General features: G+C 52.6%; 1 protein-coding gene across 1 annotated transcript; it reads left to right on the top strand.

Annotated features, from left to right (window-relative positions):
- The first annotated feature begins 11,103 nt into the window (after positions 1-11,103).
- On the top strand, positions 11,104-12,292 carry LOC102446062 (olfactory receptor 52B2-like). The gene has a single exon (XM_089777108.1). The coding sequence runs from the start codon at positions 11,134-11,136 to the stop codon at positions 12,079-12,081; it is 948 nt and encodes a 315-aa protein (XP_089633234.1). The 5' UTR covers positions 11,104-11,133; the 3' UTR covers positions 12,082-12,292.
- Positions 12,293-15,946: the final 3,654 nt, after the last annotated feature.

Raw genomic sequence — 15,946 nt, 5'->3', positions numbered from 1 at the left:
CTGGAGAGAGGCTGTTCTCAGTAGTGACAGATGCAGAACAAGGAGCAATGGTCTCAAGTTGTGGTGGGAGAGGTCCAGGTTGGGTATTAGGAAAAACGATTTCACTAGGAGGGTGGTGAAGCACTGGAATGGGTTCCCTAGGGAGGGGGTGGAGTCTCCATCCCTAGAGGTGTTTAAGTCTCAGCTTGACAAAGCCCTGGCTGGGTTGATCACATTGGGATTGGTCCTGCCTAGAGCAGGGGGCTGGACTTGACCTTCTGAGGTCTCTTCCAGCTCTATGGTTCTATGATTCTATGATTCTAAGTATTTGCAGATGAATGCCTTATTATCTCCCTGGCACAGAAGTTAAACTGACTGTTCTTTAGTTAAAATGGGAGTTTGTTATAACAAGACTCTTTCCCTAGGTGGGTGGGGAAGCGCTGGGATGGGTTCCCTAGGGAGGGGGTGGAATCTCCATGCCTAGAGGTTTTGAAGTCTTGACTTGACCAAGCCCTGGCTTGGATGATGGAGTTGGGGTTGGTCCTCCTTTGAGTAGGAGGCTGGACTCGATGACCCCTGAGATCTTGTCCAACACTAGGATTCTATGACGGTAGGCACATTTGGGACAATTTTTATCAATGCTGAATTTCATTTGGTTGCCCGGTCACTCAGTTTTGTGAGGTCCCTGTGTCACTGGTCACATTCAGCATCAGACTTAACTGTCTTGAAAGAGTTTGTATCCTCTGCAAATGTTGCTACTTCACTGTCCACCGGCATTCCCTGTTCATTAGTGAGCATGTGGAACAGCAGAGAGCCCAGGACAGACCCATGGGGGGACCCTGCTGTTACCTCACCCCGTTGTGAAAACTGACCATTTCTTCCTGCCCTTTGTTTCCTGTTCATTCACCAGTTAGTGACCCAGGAGAGGACCCGCCCTCTTCTCCCAGGACAACTTCCTTTGCTTTAGCGCCTTTGGTGAGGGACTTGTCAGAGGATTCCGGGAAGTCCAAGGACCCCACAGCCAGTGGGTCCCCCGTGTCCACACGCTGGTTCACCCCATCAGAGATCTCTAGTCGCCTGTGGGGCCTGGTTACTCCTCACAGTAGACGTGTAACCCCAACGTGCTGCGTTTGCCTCCCCAGCCCATTGGGGATTCCTGTCACTAGCAGCTGCAGGTGGGCCGGGGTCTAGCGTCCCCCAGATCATCGCCCACATCAGACTGGGAAGGTCCCTTGGCCGACGAGGAAATGTCTTCGGGCAGAGTGAGGGGGGTGGCTGATGGCTCTGGGACAGGGCGTCACACCCAGCGGCTGCCCACGGTGTGAGGGCAGAACCAGGCTGGGCAGGGCTGGGGCAGGTTTGTACCTCAGTGAACATGAAATTAAGAACATAAGAACGGCCAGACTGGGTCAGACCAACGGTCCATCCAGTGCAGGGGCCTGTCTGCCCACAGTGGCCAATGCCAGGTGCCCTGAGGGAGTGAACAGAAACAGGGAATCCTCATGTGACCCCTTCCCAGCCCCTGACACACAGAGGCCAGGGACACCATCCTAGCTAACAGCCACCAATGGACCTATGACTGTGGCACGTGGAGCCCAGGCTGGTGGGTCAGGCGAGCCCAGAGACACCCCACGTGCAAGAGGCACCCGGGGGGCTATGGAAGAGTTTGGTGCATTTACATGTTTGATGTTATCTGATTCTATGTTTTCTTTCCCACCGAGCCCCAGCCTCCACCTGCCGCCCTGTTGTGCCCTTGCGGTGGGTTTTGTCCCCTGGTCTGACTGCATCCCAGTGACGGTCCTTCTGCCCCCATGTGTCTGTGATGCCTGTTAGAGCAACATCCACATCCCACAGACGAGTTCCCCCAGCGTGTTAGCCAGACTGCCAGCTGCCGTCCATCCACACTCTCCCACGCGTCACTACTCAACTCTCCGCTCTGTGATGGTCCCAGTGGGCTTTTCCACTTGGCTGTTTCTCTTCTGCTCTTACCCACATGGTACCATCTTCCATCCTCTCCTCTTTACCAGGACAGAGAGAATCTCTATTAATAGACCCCCTCAAGGGATGTCTCTGTCCCGGTCCATGTGCTCCTCCGCACCCGTCAGCTTTCCCCCAGCCCTTCGTTTCCAAAGTGCTCTGCGACCTTTTCAATGTTCAATGCCAGCAGTCTGGTTCTGTTTCTGTTTAGCTGGGTCCCATCCTTCCTGTCTAGACTCCCCCTTGCCCAAAAGTGTCCCCAGCTCCTAATAAATCTAACCCCCTCCTCCCTACACCAGCGTCTCATCCATGCACTGAGATCCCCCGGCTCTGCCTGCCTACCCGGCTCTGCGTGTGGAACGGGAAGCGTGTCAGGGAACCCTACAGTTGAGGTCCTGGATTTCGGTCTGTTTCCTAGCAGCCTCGATTTGGCCTCCAGACCCTCTCTCCTACCCTTCCCCGTGTCATTGGTACCTACTTGTACCACGCCCGCCGGCTCCTCCCCAGCACTGCACAGAAGTCTGCCTAGATGCTTCTCACCAGGCAGGCAAGTCCTGTGCTTCTCCCGGCCATCGCAGACCCAGCTCCCTCTGTTTCTAATTACTGAATCCCCCATTACTAACACTGGCCTTTCCCTAATGACTGGAGCTCCCTCCCCCAGACCAGGGCTGGGCTGCTCTGCCCCAATTGCACAGTTCTGATTGTGATCGACAGGGGACGGGGTGGAGAGCAGTGGGGGTCAGGGTGGTGCAGGAGCAGGGTGCGGACAGAGGGGTCCCCGGGAAAATATTCCATAAGTCTTGTGTGTGGGGTAGAGACATTGTCAGGTCTAAGCTGAGAGCGGTTTGCAAAGAAGCAGGAACAACTTATCAGAGCCCCAGCGTACAACCGGAGACTGGCCCAGACACACCAGGGCGGGGAAAGGGGTAATTCTTTGTTGTTCTTCCCCACCTGAGTCAGTCTTGGAGGCCAGGGCCTCAGCATCACCACAGCCTTTCTGAATAATGTACAAACAGAGACAGGCTCAGACTCCGCCAGGGAGGGGAAAGGGTTAATTCTCGGCTGCTGTTTCCCACCTGAGTCAGTCTCAGAGGCCAGGTCCCGGGGGCTCCCTGCTGGCTCCGAGCCCCCGCTGGGATTCCCAGGGCTGCTGTATAAACACCCCTGTCCCTCAGCCCTGCGCAGTGTGGCTTCCCCATCCCTGCAGCTCCCTGTGTCCAGCCAGCGATCGCTCATCCCGGCCGGGGCAGGAGTCTGGTGAGTCCTGGGCAGGGCAGGGATCTGCCCCGGGGCGGCTGGAAACCCCTGGCCCCTAGGAAATGTGGGAAGGGGAGTTGGCTGGAACGGGGCTGCCTCCCTCGCACTGCAGGGCAGCACGGCAGCCCCTGGCCCTGAGCAAACGCCCCTGGCTCGGCGCGGAGCGGCAGTGTCAGGCCGCGGGTGCAGGTGACACTGACCCTCGCCCACAGGAGTCAGGGGGGCGCTGGCTGTGGGACTGGGAACAGGGGCTGCTTGTGACCGACCTGCCCCTCCTGCCGCTGCAATGCTCCGTGGCAGGCGACGGGCAGGGCTGGGCTGCACAGGCTCTATGTGACTAGAGAAGGTGGGTGCCGATGGCAGAGCTCTCTAGCCGGGGGAGTTAATCCTGCAGCCCGAGAGGGGGGAGCCGTGTGTGCTCGGGGGCTGGGGCTGGTGTCCCTGCATCCCACAGGGAGGTGGAATTATCCCCCCCCCCACCATGTCGCTATCCAGGGCAGGTCTGTGCTGTGTGGGGAGGTGTGATGGAGGCTGGGCTGTGGGCTGGTCTCTGTCTGTGCTGCCCCCGCTCTGCACCCCCAGCTGGCCCAGGAGACCTGGAGCAAACCGCCCAGGGAGCTCAGAGTCTGGCAGGGTCGGCAGGCACCCGGCCGGGGCTACTGTCCATGAGGCAGAGGCCCAGCTACACGCTGCCCCTCTGAGGGAGCTGGGAGCGGTCCGTGGCCTGGTGCCTGTTGGACATCTCTGCCCGTCCCTCCCGCCCGGCCTGTGTCTCTCGGCGGGTCGGCCTGTCCCTGGGCTCGGGGGGGAACGGATGCTCAACCAGCACCGCAGAATAGTAAAATCCATGGGCTGCAGACGGGCCTGTGGGTGAACCCCTGTTATGTGGTGACCTCACGTTGCCCTGCCTTCGTCCACGCCCCGTCTGTGCCCTGGTCTGGCCATTCCCGTGTAGCGCTGAGGGGCAGATTGTATCGTCCTGTTGGGTCTCGTTCCTTCTGACGGGCCTGGGAATGTTCGGCCCTGGGCTTTGCCTGAGGAATGAAGTTGCATGTAGGACTCATGAGCTAACAGGGCAGAAAACTGTGCTTAGGACCATGCAGCAGGAGGGTGGTGCCCAGGGCAGGGCTCCCCATTCTCCCTGGGACAGAGGCCCCCGTAGAAGCGCTGTGGGGAGAGGGTGGGGCAGGCTGTGCTGGAAGAGGCTCAGAGTAAGCAGCTGAGTTCGGTGGGCTCTGAAGAATTGTGTCTGTGCGCGCAGCTTCCCTCTGTGGGCTGGCTGGCTGGGATTTGGAGCAGCCCTGCTCTCTGGGTGTGTGCTAATGTGGAGCAAGTGTGTGTCACCGGCCCCCTTTTTTCCCTTTTCCCCCAAGAGCCCCATAGGGGACCTGAGGAGAGCTGGGATACTGGCTCGGGAGGGGAGTCTAACACTTTGAGTTGTTGGGGGGAGACCTTTAAATTGCCCCCCCCCCCATGAGCTGTTGGTCTTGTCCTCCTGCTTCCCTGGCTGGCTCAGAAGTTTTGCTCACTTTTGGGGGGGAGGTTGGAGGGGGGAGCTTCTGCTGCTCCCCAATGTGAGGCAGGTGGGTGCAGAAGACACGAGTATTACCGAAATCAGCTCTTCCATGTGCCCCCTAGGGAAATGAGCCACAGTGGGTGATGTCTAGCTGGATAGTTGAAACAGAGGGTATGTCTACACTTGCACCCTCTTTCGAGAGAGGGATGCAAATGAAGACATTCCAAATTGCAAATGATGCCGCGCTTCATTTGCATATCCTGTGCTTCATTTGCATATTCACGTTATGGCACTATTTCGAAATAACAGACACTGTTAAGACGCGGTTGTTTCGAGAGAAAACCCTTCTCTTGAAATAACCCTTATTCCTCATACAATGAGGCTACATCTACACTGGCATGATTTTCCGGAAATGCTTTTAACAGAAAAGTTTTCTGTTAAAAGCATTTTTAGAAAAGCGCGTCTAGATTGGCAGGATGCTTTTCCGCAAAAGACACAGCCTGAGAGTTACCAGTTATTTTGAGAGACGGGTTTTTTCTCTCAAAATAACTGCGTCTTAACAGTGTCTGTTATTTCGCAAAGCGCCATCACGCGAATATGCAAATGAAGCGCGGGATATTTAAATCCCGGCGTCATTTGCAATTTGGAATGTCTTGATTTGCATCCTTCTCTTGAGCAGACAGACCCAGTTACCTTCCATTCAATTCTTAAGGACCTAGCCACACCCTCAGGTTTTTTTATGTTTTCACTACAAGTCGTATTGTATTCAGAACGCTGACATTTCTCAGGTCAGGGGCCTTGTTGAAGCTGGTTCTGAGCAGTGTTGTTCTTTCATTACGATTAACAATAGGAACATTTGCTTTGCTCCCATCCCAACCTGCAAACCTTCTTCAGCTGAGAAGACGCAGACATTCCCCTCGCACACTGGAACCTTGGGGGGCCCAGGCTTGTAGGTTTTGCATGCTCCAGCCCCTTGGGGGGGATGGCAGGAGGTTGGAGCACCGGTACAGTTTCCTAATACTGGGTGGAGGAGGAGGGAGAAGCCCTGAGCCTCAGGGACCAGATCCTGGCAAGCCGGGGACCACACCCAGACCTCAGGCCTTAGGTTCTCCACCCCTGATTTAAGCTACAATAATCCGTTGCTCTTAAAAGAAGGGCTTGGCCAAGGACCATGACAACTTATGACAACTCCCTTTGCAAGAGGGAGAGACAACAGCCCTGTGCTAAGGGGAGCAGGGGACTGAGCAGCTTCCAAGAGAAATGCGGGGGGCACCATGCTCAGGGGAGGGAGGGCCGGGGCACGAAATGCAAGTTTGCCTTGGGTGCCATTTTCCTTAAGGCCGGCCCTGCATGCGGGAGTGGGGAGCCCCGAGCCTCACGGGCCGGATCCGGCGTGTGGGGGAGAAGAAGCGCAGGGCCACACGCTGCTGCTCATGCTGCTCCCAGCTGGGGGAACGTGGGGCTGGAAACTGCCTGTGAGTGTCTCCCCACTGCTCCCATTGGCCAGATTTCAGGGCTACATCAGTGACGGGGTTTTGTTTGGCTTTGGGGGGGGGGCGTTGCCTCTCAGTTGTGTGACCCCCACCTGATTATTCCACAGGTCAGTGGCTCCCAACCCAGAAAGGGTTCCCCACCCCGATGTACGGTTTTCCAGAAGGAGCATCTTCTCCATCAATGGCTATTGTTGTTACACACACACACACACACACACACAAAGTATCTATGCACACACACACACACACACACACACACACACACACACACACAGAGTATCTATGCACACACACACACACACAGAGTATCTATGCACACACACACACACACACACACAGTATCTATGCACACACACACACACACACACACAAAGTATCTATGCACACACACACACACACACACACACAAGTATCTATGCATATCATATATATAGTAGCCCAATGTCTGTGAGTCTGTAACGCTGATGTACACGGCCCCACCCCCTGGTCGTGTACGTCACCGCCCCACCTCCTTTCCCCTCCTGCTGTGGCACTCGGCTGAGTGCTGTGCCTCTCAACTGGGCTGTGGCGGGGGAGCCATCGGCCGTTTGAGGTCTGCGCTCCCCATGCAGTGGTGCAGAAGTCAGCAGAGAGCCACGGTGGGAGGCAAAGGGGGGCGGGGTGGTGACAGACATGGCCCCGCCCCCTGGCCACATACATCACAAGGGTAGGGTAAAAAAAAACCCAGACACCTTTGATCGGGGGCCGGAGGGGGGAGGAGCGGGGCTGGCTGGGAGGAGAAGGGTGGGGGCGGAAGCAGAGCTGGGAGGGGTCAGAGGCAGCGTAGCTGTCCAGGGGAGAACGGGAGAGGGGTGGCCGGTGGGAAGCAAAGATGGTAGGGGGTGGGGGTCGGAGGCCACGGGGCAGCCAGTGGGAAGCAAAGCTGGTCGAGGGTGGGAGTCGGGGGCAGTGAGGCTGGCCTGGGAAATCAGGAGGAGGAACTGGCTGGTGGGGGCCGGGGAGAGGGAACCGGCGGAGAGCCAGACTCACCCAGGCGTGTGCATCCCCAATGGAGAGAGAGTGAGAGGCAGGAGGGGGAGAAGAGAAAGAGAGGGATGGAGCGGAGAGACGGGGGGAGGCAGTAGGAGCAGGAGAGAGAGAGAGAGGGAGAGATGGAGCGAGAGACCAGAGGCTTAGGAGAGAAGACCGACATGGAGGAGAGACCTGAAAATCCCGTCGTATGACGGGCTAAATGGCCAGTATATATATAAATGCACATTGTGTGTAGGAAAAATAATGGTGCTTTATGATAACTCGGGTGGTTAGCCATAGGATGGCTACTTTTTACTTCTGGATACTTGAGTACAATTAAGATGTGATACTTTTGTACTTTTACTCAAGTAGTTTTCCAGAAGGATACTTTGACTTTGACTTAGTTACATTTTTTTCAAAGTAGCAGTACTTTTACTCAAGTAACTTTTTGGGGTACTTTATCCACCACTGCCACCCAGGGATCCTCACCGTGTGCTCACAACTCCATGAATGGGGTGACCACACAGCCTGCTTCGAAAGGGACAGTCCAGAGCTTCAATCCTGCTGGGGTCCAAACTTTTTCTGAAAAATGGGCCAATTGTCCTATATTTTCTGCTCTCTGCTCCCATCTGTTCTGGTGGGTCCTTCTGCTGGCCGGATCCTTGTTCCCTGGCTGCCCATCCACTGGCAGTGTGAGTAGGAGGGCAGTGGCTGGCACGGGGGGATGGGTATAGAGCTGGTGGGTGGGCACCGTGCTATGTGCCGGGCTGGTGTTCACACTTCAAGCGCATTTTTGCGCAAGAAAATCCACAGGCAATCAACAGAACAGAGGGCTTTTTGCAGTGTAGGTGTACCTCCTTCTATGAGGCATCACTCCTTTTTGTGCAAGAGTTGTTGCACAGAAAGGTGTGTGTGTGTATGCTCAACAGGGGTTTCTTGCGTAAAAAGAGCCTATGACAAAAAGCACAGGTGCTCTGGTGGCCATTCTGTGAATGGCGATCAGAACTTTCTTGCACAAGTGTCCATGCAGCGCGGGCATCTCTTGCACAAAAGCACATTGCTTTTGCGATGCGCTTTTGAGGTGTGGCCACACTCTTGCACAAGACGTTTTTGCAGAAGATCTCTTCTGCAAAAACCTTCTTGCGCAAAACCCCTGGGCTACGTCTACACTGGCATGATTTTCCGGAAATGCTTTGAACGGAAAAGTTTTCCGTTAAAAGCATTTTCGGAAAAGAGCATCAAGATTGGCAGGATGCTTTTCCGCAAAAGCACTTTTTGTAGAAAAGCGTCCGTGGCCAATCTAGACGCGCTTTTCCACAAAAAAGCCCCGAACGCCATTTTCGTGATTGGGGCTTTTTTGCGGAAAACAGTACTATGCTGTCTACACTGGCCCTTTTGTGCAAAAGTCTTTCGGAAAAAGACTTTTGCCTGAAAGGGAGCAGCACAGTTTTTCCAGAAAAGCACTGATGATTTTACAGTAGATCGTCAGTGCTTTTGCGGAAAATCAAGCGGCCAGTGTAGACAGCTAGTAAGTTTTTCCAGAAAAGCGGCTGATTTTCCGGAAGAACTTGCCAGTCTAGACACAGCCCTGCAGTGTAGACAAAGCCTAAAAGAATAGCATTCTCTCTGAAATATTACTACAGATCGGTTCAGATTTATTTTCTCAGTTTGCTAAATTCGCTGATGATGCCGCACCTTAAGCTAACTTTATCGAGTTAATCGCTCCTGGCTCAGGTCTTGCTACCATCCTATGTTGCTTTTCACCCACCTCACCACTCTTTGGCTCTCTCTTTCTCTCTGTTTTAAAAGTTATAAATTATAGTGTTTTACAGAACCCTCCAAACGATAAAGCAATCGGAATCAGAACAAAACAATAAACAGACAAAGGGAAATCAAGGTAAAAATGTTACTTACAATAGATCCCATTAATTCATCATTTTCACATTTCAGGAATGCAGCAGCTATGCTTACTTCTAAATTTCTTGAAGATCTGGGTGCCAAGCCAAAAAAGTGCACAGTACTCCCCAACACAACAAAGTGGCATACAGCTTTTAGATCCTTACATTGTTTACATGGACACACATTTAAAATGTATTTTGGTTTAATTATGATAACGCTTTTCTGTTATGGTACAAGGAAGTTGTGGTTGCTAAAGGTTGTGTTTCTAAACAGCTAGAAGTGTCATTGGTACCACAAGTCAAATGACATTGAAAAGTTTTGTAAAAATTATGTTACTATCATGTGCAAAAGCAGACTAGTCAGAGGGGGAAAGCATTGTACTTTCTCCTAGAAGATTTGGAGCATCTCTTTTGGGAATAAAGTATCACATTTGGTACAAAATATTAGTACTGCACCTTAAGTGAAGATGAATGTCTAGAGAACTATTGCCAAGTGTAACTCGTATTATAAACTCAAGGCCTCATCCTCCTTGATTGGATCCACCTTGTCATCTCCAGCCTGATCCTGGCCTGCATATTTATTCCTGCCTCTGGAAATTTCCACTACATGCATCTGACGAAGTGGGTCTTTGCCCACGCAAGCTTATGCTCCTACACTTCAGTTAGTCTATAAGGCGCCACAGGACTCCTCGTCGCTTTCGTATTATAAAAGACTTGATCCATATTTCATTGCAAACACACAAAGTTATCTCTGTATAAAGTTGGGTTGCTGAAAACAAGACACGTGTAAAACAAAAGGACGAATCTAAACTGTTTAAGGTTCCATCCCATTCCACAGAGCAATGACGCAGAAGAATATTTCATCCCAAAGACAACAGAAGAGCTCAGTATACCGTAAAAGAACCCCTCCCCCAGTATCAAGAAAAAGAAAATAATAAAAAAAGAATGGTCAAACATACCGCACTCTACAGTATCTGGATAATTAAGTTGGTAATCAGCTAAAAAGTGCGGTCAGTTAATTTGAAACGTAACTACTCTATAACAGAAACCGTTATGGCAATATGGTTGCTGTAGTGTTTCATTGATGATTTACATGTTTACAATGGGCATAACTGCTAAAATGTGTAGCCAACAGCTAGGTAAAAATCAACAAATGAAGGGCAGCAAAACCCAGGAAGACATGGAAAAGACAATTGTGTTCAATGTCTGGTACCAATGTTGCCCCTTGACAGCAATATTTGATAAATTAGTGACGGTCCAATTCTAAAGGCAGCATCCCCCAGAAACATGAAGATGTCTGTCATCTGTTAGTGTATCACAAAGCACAACAACCAATGGAACGGAGAAACTAGTGTTCTTGTTCCCAGCTAAGGGGGGAGGGGCTGTCCAGGGTCTTGCACCCAGTGCAGCATGTCAGAGTAGCTGCCATGCGGGGAGGTGGCATGTGGCTGCTTTGGGTGCACGGAGCCCGTAGAGATTCTGCTGTGGACACCAGAGGTACATGTAGACAAAGGCGCTATTTTGGGATACTTCCAGTATCTCGAAATAGCATTTTCCACATCTTGCCAGCATGCCCCTTATTTCAAAATAGCTTTTGAAATATCGGGCACGCTATTCCGACACCCGGCAAACCTCGTTCTTCCTCCTTAGTTTGAAATTAACTCGGAATAAGCTATGCAATTTTCATAGCTCAAATTGTGTAGCTTACTTCGAGCTAACGGTGCAGTGTAGATGCACCCAACACCTGGAGGGCTCCCTGCTTACCCCAGGGCCAGAACTGCCCCCCCCCATCTCCCCTCTGCGGGGATGGGGATGTTCCGTAGCAGGAGAGTGAGTCTGGTCCAGGGTCCCACCCGACAGGCTGCTCACACCAGGGAGGTTTGCTGGGGTCTCTGGTTCTGTCCCCAAACACAGTCCAGTCCTGGCTGCCCCTCTAGTTCTCACTGATTTTCTCTTCTGTGTTAGCTGCTAGAAACAGAATAGAAGCTCCAGGGGACGGTGCATGATGCCAGCCGACAATCACAGCGTTTTTACCCCAGAAATCTTCATCCTGACCGGATTCCCAGGTACGGAGGAGTCTCAGGTCTGGCTCGCCATCCCCTTCTGTCTGATGTACGTTGCGGCGCTTCTGGGGAACTCTCTGCTCCTGTTCATCATAGCGACAGAACGAAGTCTCCATGAGCCCATGTACCTTTTCCTCTCCATGCTGGCCACTGCTGATCTGCTGTTGTCCACCAGCTCAGTGCCCAAGATGCTGGCCGTGTTCTGGTCCAGGGCAGGGGAAATTTCTTTTGCTGCCTGCCTCACCCAGATATTCTTCATCTATGTTAGTTTCACCTCTGAGTCGGGCATCCTGCTGGCCATGGCGTTTGATCGGTACGTTGCCATCTGCAACCCCCTGAGATACACCACCCTGCTCACCAAGCCTGTGATCGGGAAGATCGGGCTGGCGGTTCTCACAAGGAGCGTCAGCGCCTTTTTACCTCACTTCGTTCTCCTGAAACGCCTGAAGTTCTGCAGAACCAACGTCCTGCCTCACAACTACTGCCAGGAATGGGCCATGGCTCAGCTGGCCTGCAATGACGTCACAGCCAACCTGTGGTACGGCAGAGTCATGGCGATTTTAGCATTTGGCTTGGACGCCGTGCTCATTGCTGCGTCTTACGTGCTGATCCTCAGGGCCGTCTTCCAGCTCCCATCCAGGGGCCCCCGGCTCAAAGCCCTGCGCACCTGCGGCTCCCACGTCTCTGTCATCCTGATGTTCTACATGTCGTCTTTTTTCTCCTATTTTGCATACCAATTTGGGCGCATCGTCCCTGGTACTATTCTCAACCTACTGTCCAACAGCCATGTGCTCCTTCCCCCCATGTTAAACCCCATCATTTATGGGGTGACATCAAAAGAGATCCTGAAACGGGTGAGCCATTTGTTTTATCGCAGCTACAGATGAAGCTCCCAGTAGGGTTAAGGGTAGCAGCAGAAAATACCCTCAGATACGGCAATTAACGCTGGGTTTTCATCGGAACTGTCGGCCTGTTGTCATTATGAACCTGCCCTGAGTTAGCTTGAATATTTGACTCACTTGCAAACATAAATGGGTGCAATAAAAGATATTTCCTTCTCCACTCTCTCTAGTTATATCCTGGGACAAAACCACTGCACATTTCCACAATAGGCTGCCAAACCGCATGCGTCTTGTCCTGAGTTGAAAGGAAAAAACAAAGGAATAAGGAACAAAGGCAAAACCACCCTGAGGGAGAGCACAGTGTGTGCATCTCACCTGTGACAAGCTGCATCTGAGATGGAACGTAAATGACAACAAAAAACAACAACCAAGGGAGCCATGACTTGGGCCAGGGGGGATATGCCCTTCAGTGCAGGTTGGGGAGAGCGGGTGTCTACTCTTCGCTCTGCCACTGACTTGCTGTGTCCCCTTGGGTGAGTTCCTTTTCTTCCCAATTTACTCCATGGCAAAGTGAGTTTAATTTGGAGCCAGAATGGAGGCCAGGAACATGTGTCCTCGAGGAACAGTGGCCCCACATCCCAGTAGAACAGGAGTGGGTTCACAGTGCTTGACCTGGAGACCCACCTTAAGAGGACGTAGCTGAGGCAGCACAAACCTTCCCCACACACTCCACAGCAAACCCAGAGGGTCACCGAGTTTAAGGCCAGACAGGACCCCGGTTTGAGCTGAATGACACAGGCCCTGGAGTGTCACCCCCTGTGCTGAGCCCAGTCCCTGTGTGTGGCCAAAGCACCCGTCACCGAGCTGTGGAAACTCCTAAATCCTTCCAGTGCCTGGCCGGGCTCAGCCCCCCGCTCCGTAGCCCTGGCCTGTGGCTCTTGGATGCTGCAGTGGCTGCCTTAGGGCTCCTGTGGCAGGGCTGGGCCCGGCTGAGCCTGGCTGCTCTCGCTCTCTGCCCCACACAGGTAGCTCCCTGGCAGTGCCGGGGTGGGGGAGAGTTCAGGGGGGCTGTGGCCTGGGGCGGCGGGGGAAGGGCTCACTGGCCCGTGCTCTCGGCTCCCCCCGACCGTGGGAGAGGGAGAGGAGCAGCGTCTCTGGGAGAGAGCCACATTTGTGCTGCTCATAAGAACATAAGAACGGCCATACTGGGTCAGACCAAAGGTCCATCTAGCCCAGTAGCCTGTCTGCCAACAGTGGCCAGCACCAGGTGCCCCAGAGAGGGTGGACTGAAGACAATGATCAAGCGATTTGTCTCCTGCCATCCCTCTCCAGCCTCTGACAAACAGAGGCCAAGGACACCATTTTATCCCCTGGCTAATAGCCTTTTATGGACCTAACCTCCATGAATTTATCCAGCTTCTCTTTAAACTCTATTATAGTCCTAGCCTTCACAGCCTCCTCTGGCAAGGAGTTCCACAGGTTGACTACACGCTGTGTGAAGAAGAACTTTCTTTTATCCGTTTTAAACCTGCTACCCATTAATTTCATTTGGTGACCTCTAGTTCTTCTGTTTAGGGAACTAACAAATAACTTTTCTTCATTGGCCCTCTCCACACCACTCATGATTTTATAGACCTCTATCATATCCCCCCTCAGTCTCCTCTTTTCTAGAGGGATGTTTTGCCAGTGAGGGGACCGGGCTGATTCTTCTGGCCCTCTTCTCCCAGGACAAGTTCCTGTGCTCAAGAGACTTTGGTGAGGGACTTGTCAGAGGATTCCGGGAAGTGCAAGGACCCCACAGCCAGTGGGTCCCCCATGTCCACACGCTGGTTCACCCCATCAGAGATCTCTAGTCGCCTGTGGGGCCTGGTTACTCCTTCCAGAAACCATGTAACCCCAACGTGCTGCGTTTGCCTCCCCAGCCCATTGGGGATTCCTGTCACTTAGCAGCTGCAGGTGGGCCGGGGTCTAGTGTCCCCCAGATCATCGCCCACATCAGACTGGGAAGGTCCCTTGGCCGACGAGGAAATGTCTTTGGGCAGAGTGAGGGGGGTGGCTGGTGGCTCTGGGACAGGGCGTCACACCCAGCGGCTGCCCACGGTGTGAGAGCCTGGTTGGGCTCAGGGTCTATCTCTGGGAGGCGGGAGGCAGGTGGAGCGACGGTAACACTCCCTGTAATGCAGCAGCTTTGTCTTAGACACCTGCTGCTCCAGCTGTAGGTCACTGACGGGCAGGAGAAATCTGATCCTTCCTGTCCCCCAGACCCGCCCTGTGACGCAGGGGCAAAGGGTCCCCTGGGTGGGAGATGCAGACCCTGGATGAAATGCACATGCTGCAAATGGGGACTAGGATTCAAGGGGTCTGACTCCTATCCCCAAACTCTGCTACTGCCCTGCTGGATAACCCTGGGCAAGTCAAGTCACCGCCCTGTGCCTCAGTTTTCTCATCTGTAAAATGGGCAGAAGTACAGGCCTCAACAGGTCATCTAATCCAGTCCTCTGCATTCACAGCAGGACTCAGTGCTGCCGAATCCATTCCTGACAGGTGTTTGTCCGACCTGCCCTGCAGAATGACAGGGATTCCACAACCTCGCCAGGCAATTGATTCTAGTTGTTAACCACCCTGAGAGGTGGGAGGTGTTTCCTAATGTGTCTCCTAAACCTCCCTTGCTGTTTGGACAGTCACCAGAAGTTGGGAAGAAAAATTTTTCTCCCTCTTCTTCCAGGAATCTTTTAAGTACTAGATATCTGTCATCATGTCCCCTCTCAGTCTTCCCTTTTCTAATCTAAATTAAACTTTTTTGTGGTTGTTGTTGGGGTTTTTTTGTTCAATCTTCCCAGATAGGTCCTGTTTGTGTTGCACTTTTTCCTCTTTCTCCTCATCTTTCCTGAAATGCGGCACCCACAACTCAACAAAACGCTCCAGCTGAGGCCTAATCAGCACAGAGTGGAGGGGAAGAATTGCTTCTCGCATCTTACAACTCTCCTGCTCGTGCAACCCAGAGGGATGTCTGCTTTTTTTGCAACAGTGTCACACGGCTGACTCATATTTCACTTTTCATAGACTCATCGAACACGAGAACTGGAAGGGACCTCGAGAGGTCACCAAGTCCAGTTCCAATGGCCCATCTAGCCCCAGTGTCCTGCCTTTCAAAAGGGGCCAGGTGCTTCAGAAGGCATAGGCAGGAGATACAATTATCAAACGATCCATCTCTTGTGCCCCATTCACAGCTTCTGGCAAACAGGCTACAGACACCCTCCCGGCCCTTTCTGGCTAGTAGCCCAGTCAGATAGACCAAGCCTCCTTCAACTTATTATGCTTATAATGGATCCCTGTTATAGTCTGGGCCTGTCCATCATCCCCGTGGATGAACGGGAAAAAACATTTGCTTTGTTTTAAATCTGCTGCCTGTCAATTTCATCAGGTGAGCTTCATGTGTCATGTGAGGGAAGGGATATCTAGTTTTCCACGCCATTCATGATTTGCTAGACATCTAACATATAGGCCCCCTTGCAACATTTCTCTTCCAGGCTGAATCCCCAGCCGTGTCAATATCTCCTCATATGAAAGCTGTTCCTTACCCCCGTCGGGGACTCAAACCCGGACGGCATCTGTTCGTTGTCTGACCACAAAGAGACAGGCAACACCAGCAAGATCTAATCACAAGCTCTTTATTGAATAGTGCACACTTACAATAGAGAGCGGCCCGTCTCCAAAGAGAACCAGCCCCGATTTCATTAACAGGTAGGCCTATATAGACAGTTCCGTCGTGTCACAGACTATTTGCCCAAGCAACCCACCCCCCTTTGTCGGTTAGAAACTTTTAATATCCATGCACACCTGGCCAAGTATACATCATGGCCTTAAGTAATTCAGAATGCATCAGCAATTCCTTATCAGCCCAAAAGAC

This window comes from Pelodiscus sinensis, chromosome 1, assembly GCF_052426305.1.
Source record: "Pelodiscus sinensis isolate ZL-2025 chromosome 1, ASM5242630v1, whole genome shotgun sequence".
In the NCBI taxonomy this organism is placed as follows: domain Eukaryota; kingdom Metazoa; phylum Chordata; order Testudines; family Trionychidae; genus Pelodiscus; species Pelodiscus sinensis.
This window is presented reverse-complemented; position numbering and strand designations above follow the sequence as displayed.